The sequence below is a fragment of the Anas acuta genome, chromosome 1 (assembly GCF_963932015.1).
Source record: "Anas acuta chromosome 1, bAnaAcu1.1, whole genome shotgun sequence".
Classification (NCBI taxonomy): domain Eukaryota; kingdom Metazoa; phylum Chordata; class Aves; order Anseriformes; family Anatidae; genus Anas; species Anas acuta.
The window spans coordinates 93,951,529-93,963,999 of NC_088979.1; the positions used below are offsets into that span (position 1 = coordinate 93,951,529).

General features: G+C 46.4%; 1 protein-coding gene and 1 long non-coding RNA gene across 3 annotated transcripts in view; one reads left to right on the top strand and one right to left on the bottom strand.

Moving 5' to 3' along the window:
- Nucleotides 1-12,471, bottom strand: part of SIM2 (SIM bHLH transcription factor 2) — a 60,747-nt gene that overhangs the window by 45,745 nt on the left and 2,531 nt on the right. For both annotated transcript variants that reach the window (XM_068688308.1, XM_068688304.1), the window contains exons 3-4: nucleotides 6,813-6,895; nucleotides 4,066-4,155 (exon numbers count right to left, since the gene is read on the bottom strand). In XM_068688308.1, coding sequence (XP_068544409.1) covers nucleotides 4,066-4,155; nucleotides 6,813-6,895 — 173 coding nt within the window. The remainder of the gene's footprint in view (nucleotides 1-4,065; nucleotides 4,156-6,812; nucleotides 6,896-12,471) is intronic.
- Nucleotides 12,323-12,471, top strand: part of LOC137859361 (uncharacterized) — a 2,814-nt gene continuing 2,665 nt past the window's right edge. The window contains exon 1 of the long non-coding RNA XR_011098246.1: nucleotides 12,323-12,471. This exon is cut by the window's right edge and continues 201 nt beyond it. This is a non-coding gene — a long non-coding RNA (uncharacterized lncRNA).

A 12,471-nucleotide genomic window follows, 5' to 3' on the forward strand; every position in this document is an offset into this window, starting at 1 on the left:
AGCTAATGACTAGCTTTTCTCATTATATATGTAGGAATGTTTTCTACTCTGATGTATGTATTTGCAACTCCAGCAAAGTCAGTGGGAGGTGAATATACAACATTGAAACCAAAATTGATTGTAAAAATGCTAGTGGAAACATAAAGCCGTCAGCAAAGGCAGGGGACTAAATAGGAGTCAAATAACCAAAATATGTATACATAATTTTGAAACTGACCACAGTCTCCTGCTACACATAGTATATGCATGCTATTTTAAAGCCTACAATGAAACACTGAAAACTTTAAAAAAAAAATAAATTATATGGCTCAATTCATAAACCTTCTAAAATCCCATGCCTCAGGCTTATTAAACCAGCTTCCTCGATGCAGCTTTTTAATATCTGTAAATACCTGCTTACTACCAAATATCGCTATTTCCTACTAAGAGCTTTTTTATGTGTAACTCAGCTGCACAGTTTTTTCCTGCCAAGAAAAGATTCATAATAAACACAGAGGACTAAGTAGATGGATTCTAGAGCAAATAATTACATATTTTGCCTTTCATATACTTATTTGACGAAAGTAAAATAAACTCTTGGAAAAGTTCAGATGTTTGTGGTTAAATATTTCAAGATTTATCAAAAGTCAAAGATAAGCTTGGCTCCCTCATGGACCCAGAAAATGGCTGGAACAAGGTCCAGACTTTCACAATTAATATATATATATGTATATATATATATATATATAAAATTCACCGTTATTTCCTAAGAAGATTTTCTTTTCCATTCTGTGTCTCTGGACTCAGGGGTGAGGGGATGAGGGGAGGGAGGTGGAAAGGGGGAGAATGTTTGGGGAATTTGAACCTATTTACTACCCATGGAAAAAAGAGGCAAGAAATTGGCTCTATCTCAGCTAGCACAAGTCAGTTCAACAATGATCTGAGGCCAATTGAAATTAGATGGAGGAAGGGGTCCTAACCATCAGTATTTACAATATTTACTGTTAAAGTTGAGTGGAAAGGTTGATCAAAATCCAAACCCACAAATTAACCAACAGGTCCACAAATAGAGATGTAGCATTTTCAGAAAAATTGTTTCTGATTCTCTAAAATTGCAGGCAGAAGTGAGTCAAGTATTGCTGAAAAACAATCCTTAATGTTGTTTTTACATTTTTAAACTAGCTTAGCAACATTGTCTATGTAGGCTTTTTCAGAAGGTCTAAGTTCTTTCTGCGTAACCTAAATTCAAGATATACTAGAAGATAAAGGCTACTGTAGTAGTTCTCCAAGAATATCCTGCAAAATATTTTTAAATGAACTTTTTATTTAGTTCAAATATACATTTTAAAACAAATTGCACTTTAACTGGAAATTGATGTGTGGACTAGTTAATTGTCAAATTATTTAATAAAAAGGTCTTTCTATGCACTCTCTAAAAGATTTTCTATGATCATCATCACTCTGGTCTCAGCTTGTATTGGCTGGAGCTCTATAAGAGCACTTGTTGAAAATATAGTGTGGGATTATGACTTGGTGAGGGAGACTTGCAAAATTTGCTTCTACAGACCAATCTCATTCTTGTTGATGACAGTGGCAAAACTCCCAGTGATTTCCAGAGTTGTAGGAACAAGAACTCATTTAGAGCCCCGGGAAGCTTACAGGAATATCCCAGTATTAATGTATTAATACGCTAGTATTTAGGAAAAGCCTAGAATTAATTGTAGCATTACTTAAAACAAAATTGTCTCTTGAAAAATGGAACATTGAGCAATATCAAGAACACATTAGATCATAAAACAATATTACAAAAAACAAGGAAAAGTCATTGCATTGCTTAGGTGTTTTATTTTATTTAAAAATAAATAATAAAAATGATAATAATAATAGGAAATAAAAAATGTTGTTAAACTGCTGGAGCATTCAGTGTTTTGAGTCTAAAACATGCCCTTAAGTTTCACGTGCCTCTGTCATCTCTGATCTACACCTGGAAAGTTCAAGGATACAGCCCATTTCATTTACAAATGAAATTCATTTACAAATCTTTGCTAAAGCGAAATATTTGAGATCTTGCTTAGAAAACTTACTTCAGTAAATAATATGACCAAATACTTTAGTTTCCCTTAGCAGATCTTGCAGTAGGGTTTATAGAGCCACACTTACGTGTGCAGCACAGAGGGAATACATTCTGTGCAGAGGGCCATAAGATCATACCAGCTAAAGAAGACTGTCCCTTCTCCTTGGCTGTGGCAAAGTTTATTCATTGTCTTAAAGACCCTGTGGGTCTTTAATTTCACCAGATGACTGAATAATACTGAGACCTACAAGAGGACATGGTATTCCTCAAAAGAGAAAGAAAAAAAAAAAAAAAAAAACAGGACAAAACCTAGACCAGCTAGCACTTAGCAAACAGCAAGCAGGACAGAACAATGAGACTACTTCAAGGGCAGATGGGAACACTCAGTGCTTTGGAACAATCATACCTACTAAATGAATCTATTTAAGTAGTTAGCTACGTTGTGGATCTTTTCAAAACATTACACGGAGAAAAACATTTAATAAGACTGTTGATTTAGAGTAGAAAATATAGCCATTTGGAAGAAAGTTTATACTAAAAGACAGTAATTTTTAAAGTAATTTGAACATGCATTAAATGTTATGAAACAACTAATACTATACTGTAACAGACTCAAATGAACAAACTGCTTGAAATAAGAACATTCCCTGGACACATTTTTAAAAGTTGGCAGACAAAAAGTATCCATGCCATAATTTTGATCCTCAAAATTACTTTTTCTGAAGGAGATTACAAAAACAGGAATCACAGTTGCCTTTGGATTTAGAAGGGGTGTTTATGAGATGATACACTTGCTTTTTCTATCTCTTCAGCGTTCTATTTTTTCTCAGAGTTACTAATTCTAATTCAACTACTAGAACATGCATCCAAAGTTCTTCACAGTTTTTCAAACAAAAATATTAATTACTATCAAAGCTAAAGCATGCCTAGAATTTCCACAACTCAGTCCCTTCTCTGCTGTTGGACACAGGCATATTCCTCAGCTGTCTTGCCTGAAACAAAACATCTTACTCTTTCTCACAATCATCTCCATCTTCTCCTCCTTCTCCTTCTTCCCCTCTCTGCTATTTATTTTTTTTTCCACTTAATTTTATTTAACTCTGAGAAGCATTTCAGCTGTAACTGGTTGTGAGGAAACAGTTCTGTTTCTTGCAAGTCTCATCCAGGGCCCATTGAAATTAATTAGGCGTTTATCTATTGGAGTTCGGCAGGCTTTAGGTCAGGTGCTACCAATGAAATTGTGTAGTTCTTTTATACACAAATGTATGGAAACTTGCACTCTGCAATAAATTCAGGCTATTTGCCCTTGTGCCTATCCTAAGAAGGCAAAAAATTAGAAATGTCTTTCTAAGAAAAAATAAAAAAATAAAAACAATAAAAACCCCTTATACTTCTTGTGCAGAACAGTAGTAAACTGAGTTTTATGAGTTCTATCACAACCATATAAAACGCTTTACTGAAAAGACCACTGAGCTGGAAAAACTCAGGAAAAACTACCCTGAATTCCATGTGAACACTCATAAATCTGCCCCCCCTTTCTTTTTTTCCTAAAGCACATTTACCATAAAACTCATGTTCCACATCAGATTTCCTCTCTATTTCATAGCAAGTCTCAATATCTTACACAATCTAAAACATATAGCCTTGAATTCTAAACTTTATTTCAGATGTATAGCATTACCACACAGGCAATAGGTTTGGGTTTCAAGCTCTGCGTATATCTGCAATTTGCAATATCATATTATTTATTACCCTTCTTAAAGGTAATGAGGAGTAAAATACAATGAACAAGAACAGATATAAAGACAGTCATGATGTGGTTGTAAGTATAGGAAACTTGAATATTTAAGGAAGGCCATTTATCAGAAAACAAAGTTGAAGCTTTGAATACCCCTAAAAAACAATGACTCGCTATATATATGGCAAGATGCTAGTGCTAGGTCCCAAACACGGTATCTATATCTAACAGATAAAAAAAAAAAAAAAAAAAAAAAAAAAAAAGTCACTCCTACCTGAGATAAGCCAAGATGTACAGATGCCGTTTCTGAGATGTACATAATTTTGCCGTCTGATGCCACCACGAAAACAAAGCCATCCAAAGTCTGTAGAAGAGAAATATGTAGGGTAAAAAAGAAATAACTCTGTAAAAACCATTTACTGTGGGCAAAAAAAAATTTGAAGCCTTTTGGACAAGGATGATTGCTATCCAACTTAAAGAACAGCAAATATAGTATTCAAGAAATAGAAACCTTTATCTGATGGTGTTCCTATAAACTATAACACACACACACACATTGTGAAATCCAATTCATTCCCCCTACAGATGCGAGCTTTACTGCTTCACTTTAAGTTAACATTCTCCTGTTGATTCTGGTTATTTTAGTACTTAGTACAAATCCTGAGCTATGTGGTACTTAGGGGAAAATCTAGCACTACGCAAGCCATTTTTTATGGTATAATTGGCAGACACAGCTTACCGCTATTTGCAATATATTTAATGATACCGTAAGCAATGCTTTAAATTTCTTTGACTTTATTTTTATTAATGCATTTCTGAACAGAGGACTGTTTGCTATGTACAAGGTGAACTTAGGAGAAAGAAAAAAAAAAAAAGTAGAATAAACAAATCAGCATTCAAAACTTTATCACACTTGAAGAGAGATATTTATGCTCATTAAGTGATATGCCTAGAGTCTGTGAATCTCAGCTAATGGTACTTTGCAATGCAAATTCTTATTGATGGGAATTCTTAACTGGATGATAAATATTCCTTGTGTGAGTAAAAACTGAAGTTTCATTTTGTCCTGTGTCATCCATACAGGAAAAAATAGGCTTTTGGTTAGCCAAAACTGGCTGAGATTTGGACACGCAGCCTATTGATTTGGGGTACTTTGATTCTTCAGTGCCCAAGGTTAGACAGACTTTCAACGGTACCTTATATTATATAGTCAAAAAGTATCCACTATCTCTAATTGGTTTAGGAAGCCTTGATCAATACACCCATATGAACATCACCAGAAAATGTATTTGGAATAGAGAAGTCATTTTTACAGTACACAGATAAAGCAGGTACCTATTTTTAATTCATATTTTAAATTACTGGACTTAAAACAGGAGAGATGCAATAAAATCCTGTATATTTCATGCTCTTACACTGCTGCCCCAATAAAAGAAAATATTCCAAATTATTCTCTGGCCTACTAACGATTCTACAGCATGTAATTGAAACCAGATTACTCTTTGCCTTCACTTCTTTTCCCCTTTTTTTTGGAACATAAATTTTGTAGCAGTATTAAAATGGGAAGTAAATTATTGCATCCCTAACCATAACTTTTCATCCAAACACTGCCATCCTGCAATTGCTCTACCCACTATCACAACTAAAACTGTGTCAATCCTTTCATTACTCCATTATATGGTGTGGTAGGTCACTAACTTTCCCATCCAGAAAAACACAGAACCATACAGAAAAGTTTAAGAACCCTTAAAATAAGTCTACAGTGGATTTCCTGGCATTATTAAAGCCTTAACATTCACAACTCAGAAATAACTGAACTGTAAAATGAGTATTACAGGTGATTAGCATATATTATTTAAGTTCATCTAATGCCAGACAAAATGTGAAATGGCGAACACGGAGGAGGAGCAAGTGTGCCAGCAGTGATTTGTATGATATAACTAGACAAACATTTTGAAGGTAGACCAATGACTGTGAAACTGCAGCTATCAGCTTCTTAAAAGTCCAAGTGGGTTTTTCCAGGCTGGAAATACCTCCACCAAAGATCATTTTGGACTCGGTCAATCCCATGTACTTTATTCAGTCACCAAAGAATGCTTCAGGACATTCTGCCCAAAGCACTTGCCCTCCTTATTCAAGGAGGCATCTTGCAGGGCCTCCACGACAAACCCACCAACCTTACACCTCATCGCAAATTTTGGGCGACCCCTCACAGCTGTCCCAGCCATCTCTTGGGGACAAAGGTCGCCCAGTCCTGCCGGTGGTGCAGCCAGTGGGGTTTCTGTTCAGCTTTTGTCCCCAGCCAGGCGAGCAGGGAAAACAGCTCCAGCTCTCTGACCAGAAATTAACCTTCTACAATAAAACCGACCGTTAAATGATTACGGTTTACTAGGTCTTTAAAATCGGGAGAGAAAAAAATCCTTGCGGTATTAAAATTGCATATAAAAAAAAAAAAAAGGAGCTAAGCGTAATTATTATTATTTTTTTTCCTCCGGCTGGCATCCACGCCCCGGCTACGACTTCCTAAATTCTCCTCCAACCTACACAGGGGGAATTCAGAAGAATTCCAGAGCAGATCAACGGGATTTTGAACAACTGTATTTTCAGGTGCTAACGTCAACAGGAGATCTAATCCAGATGTGCGCCGCCTGCCCGCTGGGTCCGGCAGGGCTGCCCCGGCCCGGCTGCGTTTGAGCACCGTGAGCACGGACCCGACGGTGCGGGGCGAGATGCTGCTTCCACCAGCATCGCAGCCGCCATAAATATATAAATAAATACATAAAATGAAGAGTTTGGGTTCTCGATTTTGCTCCTTTCCCGGCCCGTTTGAGGGTCTGGGTGACAGGGAAGGCTCCACACGGGCTCCGCTAACAAGCCGGGGGGAAGGAAGGAGGAGGAGGAAGAGGAGGAGGAGAAGGAGAAGGAAGAAGAGGAGGAGGAGGAGAGGTGGGGAGGTTAATCGCCCCAAAACACAGTATTTCCGATGCGCAGCGCGTACGAGAGGAGGAAGGCGTCCACTACCTGAAGCAAATGGGATCCCAGCTCCTTGGCCACGTTGTCCAAGGGCCCTATCCTGCTCGGCTGTCCCCAGGCGTCGCCTAGACCTGCAAAGGAACCAAGGAGTTGGTTAGACCAGGGCAAGGGGCTCGGAAGGGGCCACGTCCCCCCTCCCTCCCCTCCCCTCCTCTCCCCTCCGAGCGGCCCCGCTTCCCAGCACGGGGCGTCGTGCCCGAGCTTTTTTTTCCTCTTTTTCCTTTCTTTATTTATTCTGGAAATCCCTCCAAGGGTACTCCCACAGGCTCTCTTTCCCCAAAGAGCCGCACGCCCCACGGGATGTGTCAGCCCCCAGCGCTCCCCCTCGCCCGCCATATCGCGGCGCACCCCCACATGTCGCGACAAGGAGCCGGGCACACTTGTCCGAGGGAGGCCGAGAGCCCCGGCGAGGCTCCCGGCCCGTCCTCAGCCCCGCCGGGCTGTGTGTGTGTGTCTGGTCAAGGATTTTGTTTGTTTTCAGTCCCTCCGTGCAAAGAAGGGGTGCCCGGGGGGGCTGGTGCCGGCACCTGGCAGGCTCCACAGGGGCACAGGCGGCAGGAGGAAGGCGCAGCCATTTCGTGCCTCCTTTGGGGAAAGAAAGGAGAAAAGAAGGCTTTAAGCCCTTCGGGTGAAGGGTCGGTGATGGGCGAAAGGTGAGGATGCTCGGTGCTGCCAGCCCCAAAAGCTCCCTGGCTGGCAGCAGCCGAACCCACGGGGTTTATAGCTTTGCACATCGCCCATACAAGGCACACCGGTGCACAGCCGGGAAACGGTGTTTTTCTCCCTCTGCCTCTCACCGGGGCCAGGTGCTTCTAAAGAAAACTCCCTCGGCGAGCTTTCAGGGAGTTTTCTTGAAAAAATAAAAAAATGATGAAAAAAAAAAAAAAGAGGCCGCCGCAGCGTGAGCCCTGCTCGACTCCCTCGGAGAGTAAGCTGGCACCCCGGCTGGACGGCGCTGTCCCGAGCTTGGGGTTTTACACAAGTTTTTAGGATGTTGTCTTTATAAGGCTCCCCGCAAAGCCCTCCCAGTCCCACGTCTGCCTTGACCGAGTCCCGCAGCTAGCCCCGGTCTGGATGCGCTGGGAGCCCCTCTCCCTGCTCCCCATCCTGGGCACCCACGGCATTCCCCTCCCCAGAGACGGGGGCCTCGTCCTACTGCCCGGTCCCGGCGGGCAAGCACCCAGGAGCCTGCGGCTTCCAGCGCAGGAGAGGCTGGTGTAACAAGGGCAGCGCCAGCAGCCAAGGTCAGCCCCAAAAGCAGCCGCCTGCCTCCCTGCCCCGGCTGCCCGAGCGGGTGTCCCCAGACTGCAGTCCCAAAGCGACGCTTTTTGGGGGGGACACCTTCCCTCCGCTAAAAAACAATAAATACATAATAGCGTTTCAGCACCCATTAGGAAATTTACTCCCAATTGCCAAACGAAAAGGAGCTCTTTCGTACTGCCTTTTCCCAGTTTGCAGTTTGGAAAAGGCTACCAATCTTCCGATGAGCCGACAAATTTATTATGTATTTATTTGTGTTATTTCTTCTGCCGAAATGCGGCTTCCTCTGCAGTAGGAAGTTTAAAGGATCGCGAAGGCATCCCGCAGCCCCTTGCTCGAGTCGGCAGCAAATGCGAACGACCCAGCCGGTCCCGGTGCTGCGCGGATTGCCCTTATTTCGATTTACCAATTGCACGTGTCGCAAAACCGTATTGCAACCCAAACGAGGGGTTTAGGAATAACGACATTAATACTTAAAAGGAAACAAAAACAAAAATTAAAAAGTTTTGATACGCCCTGGGAAGAGCCCTGATTTTCGCAAGGACGAGGCGGGTTTAGGATTTTAGCCGCTCCCTCCCAAAGCCGCGGCTGGGCAGGTAGGATTTCGAGACATCGCCAAAAATCCCCACGATTTCTGAGGTCATTTTCCGACCCAGGCTAAAACATTCGCTTCCGCAGATTTTTTTTAATTTTTTTTTCCCCTTTGAAATTTTAATTTGGGGTTGCGATTGCGAACTCGCATCAAACGCCAGCGCGCCCGGTGGCTCAGCCCGGCATTCTTCCCAGCTTATTTTAAAGCCGATGATTTTATCATTTAATCCACCGGCGGATCGGAGGTGGAAACGAAACGAAGGAAAACCTTCGGCTGAGATGAAGGACTACGGCACATTAACTCGTCTTCCCAGAGATTTGCAGACGCGCAGCCTACGCCCTGTAAGCATATGGATGCAATAGACTCCCAAGAGTTCCTCCTGCCCGGCCAGTAAATAAGGCGCATTTTCACTCACTGCACTGGAGCGGGGCCAAAAGAGCTGCCGATACAAAGCGAGCGGCTTGCGAATCGCTCCTCGGAGGAGGTGGAAAGTTGCTTGGCACGGCCCCGGCCGGGCAGAGGGGGCTGCGGTGTGGGCACGGCTGCGGTGCCGAGAGGGTGGATTTCAAGGAAACCCTTCAAATGTCCCCGTTTCAGCACAAGTTACCTGTGACACTGGCCCGGAGAGAGATTTCTCTGCGAGCAGGGGGTTCTGAGGGGGAAATAAGCGGCCCTAATAGCACCAGGGCCCGCCGGGCCCCCCCACCTCCAGCATCGTGAGGTTTCGTGCAGAAATCCCAAAGTATGGGCAACTCTCACCACGGGAAGACCCCAGGGGCTTCTCCTATGAACGGGTCCCCCTTCCTTCGGCCAACCTGGGCGCAATTCCCCCCCGGCATCCCCAGCACCCCACCCCTCGTCTTTTGACACCTTGGACCTCAGCGTTCGCTTTGCACCATTTCTCAGTGTCCGGGTACGGGGGGTGAACCAGGCTGTAATGAGATCTAGAAATATTTGGGAGCAATCCCCACTTTCGCCCTCCAAACGTCTGAATTGGGACTCGCGGACGTTTGAAAGCCCGGTAGCGTTTCTGTTTGGGATTCTGCTAAAAGAATTACTTAGCGATGTCTTGTGCGAGTATCGGATTGCCCTGTAACTCGGAGTATTTCCTTCGTGCCTACTACCGTATTGTTCCTCGGCTCCCCCGGAGCGTGTGGTCCCCCCGCGTTATTCAATAGCCAGCTTTCCCCAGGAACCTGGGTCAACTACAAACGCCGGCGTTTCCAGTGCTGCCTCTCCCGGGGGATTTTTCCCCAGGCTAGCCCGGCAGAGCAAAGGGGAAACGAAAGGGAGGCGACGAGCTGCCAGCGGCCCCTGACCTCGGCGGCTCTGTCCCTGAACGGGGACGGGGACAGCTCGTGTGCCGGAGGGGTCCCTGGGCTCCGGGGAGGGGGCCGGAGGCGACGGGAAGCCCCCCGATAGCTCCCAGGGTGGCTTGGGGAAGGAGCAGGGCCGCTGAGAGAGATGGAAAGATCAAGCCTTTGAGAAGACTGAAAGTTTAAAAAGCAGGGATGAAAAAAAAAAATATGAAAAAAATAAAAAGGGCAAGTCCCAAAGTCCCGGAGGAAACCTACAAAAGTCCTTCCAGGACATGCGGACGAAGCCACAGCCGGCTCTTCCCGGGGTCACGCTAAGAGGGGGGTCCCCTTAGCCCCCCCCAAGGCTCCCGCAGCTCCCACGGCGGTGACCCCCTCCAGCCCCGACGGCGCTTTGGGGCGACAGCCCGACACCTCCGGTGCCGCCGTTAGCCGCTATCGCGACAGCCGCGCGTTTTCGCTTTAATTGTGTGATTCATTAATTCGTTAATAAACCTCTTCCGAGCGCGGACGAAAGAGCTGCAACCGGCCTTAATTTTCTTCAAATATAGGTTCAGAGATTCACGGTCCAGATTTAATAGGGAGCGAAAACTCTGTACGCTCCTCACATTTTCTATTGTCTGCGTCTCAGAATGAGGAACAGGTCTCAGGGCTGCTACTTTGTCATTTTATTCCGATTGTTTCGTCCAGAACACTTGGTACTTCGGATCACTTATTAAATACCGCGTTCCCACCCGGTTTAAATGGCCATAAAAGCGCAGTTTTAAAGGCAGTTTCGGAAACTACGCTGGGGATGGGGCAGGGAGAGGATCCCAATTTTAGCCGGCTGAGGAGAAGCGCGTTTTCTTTAAACGCTGTTTACTCTCGCGTCCCTTTCATTTGCTCATTTTTAGAAGAAAATGCTGACAGCCAAGACAGAAGAAGTCCCGTGGTATATTTTTTCTTCCACAATAATAAGTGCCTTGGCAAAAAATCAAAACGCAGCCGAGGACGAGCTTACAGAGCCGGAGCGCGGGGGAGGCTGGAGGTTGCTGTCTCCTGGACTCTTAATTCATGAATCCGAAGGTCAGAGCAAAACCCCACGGCAAAACGTACGATGTCGGAGCACGAAATTTTTGCCTTCCAGGGCTTGCTCGCCTTTGCGGGGAGAAAGGAGCAGGAAGATAAATCTCCTTTCGCTCGCGCTTCTCAGAGCCCGATCGGGCGTCTCCGCGGCGGGGGTGGGGGGGGGGATTGGGGGGGATTGGGGGGGCTCGGTCCAAACCGTGAGTCTCGGGGTAAAGGCACGAAGGGGGGAGATGTGGGTCCTGTCTGAGCCCACTTCCCCGCCCTGTCGGGGTGTTGGGACCATCTCGGCCCGGACACCTCGGTGAGGGTCCCGAACTTTGCCCGAAGTGCGCGTCAGCGCGCTCTGGAAATAAATGGGGGGGTTGAGGGGGGGGGGGGGGGAGGTGAGGGAAAGCCATACACCGTTTTTTTTAAAAGCACAGCCCTCTCTCTCTCTTCCCCTCCAGTCTAGACAGAGCTGGAAGCCAGTTTTATAGCTGGACAACATTTCTGATCGCGCTGGCTGCAGCTACCCCGGGCCTAGCACGCATGCCGGAGGCGTCTCAGGCCTCCCCCCGGGGCCGGCTGGAAGAGCTGAAACCCGTTCAAACCTTTTTTCAGCTTTTTGGGGGGATGCTGGGGTGCTGGTGAGGGGCTCTGCCCGTGCCCCGGACCAGCGGCTGCCAGGGGCCCTTCGGCGGCGACCCCCGGAGGGGAAGGGGGGGCTGCTTCGTGTTCGCCTTTGTTCCAAGCCCCAGTAACCTCGGGCATCTCTATGCCCCCCACCCATGGGGCCCAGCGTGCTGGAAGGGGCTTTTTCCCCGGGCCTTGCTACCCCAGAATTTAGGATGCGCTGCTGGGCAGCTCCCTCCGGCCAGTGTGCCCCCCTCTCCTCCAGCAAAACCAACTGGGAGAGACCCCGAGGGAACCCCCGAGGGGAATTCACCCCCTCGGGAGGGGAAGGCAGAGGCAATGGGGCGCCGTGTGCCGTCGGACAGCCCCCCGACCCCCCCCCCCGACGGCCCGCTGCTCCCGGCTGCCTCCCTCCGGCTTCCCCCGCTCTGCCCTCGGCGGTCCCCCCGGCCTGTCATCCCCGGCCCCAAAGCTTTGGTTGGAAACGCGTTTCCATCCGGACTTAAGACGATGAAAGACGAGGAATTCGCCCTATGCATTTAAAACCTTGCTCTTAATAAGCAGGGTGTGCGGAAGCGCACGCCCGGCCTGTTTAAGGAAGACAGACACATAAAACACCCCCGAGCTGCTGGGTATAAACCTGCTCTCGGGGTCGGCTGCCTGCTCCTGAGGATCAGTAGGGCTGCCAGAGCGGGGACACGCTCAGCAGCATCTCCGCCTGTGCCACTTTGCCTCCCTCCAAAACCAAACCCGTTCCGGGGACACGCTCCCGATTTCAGGCCGGCGACAGAGAGACCCC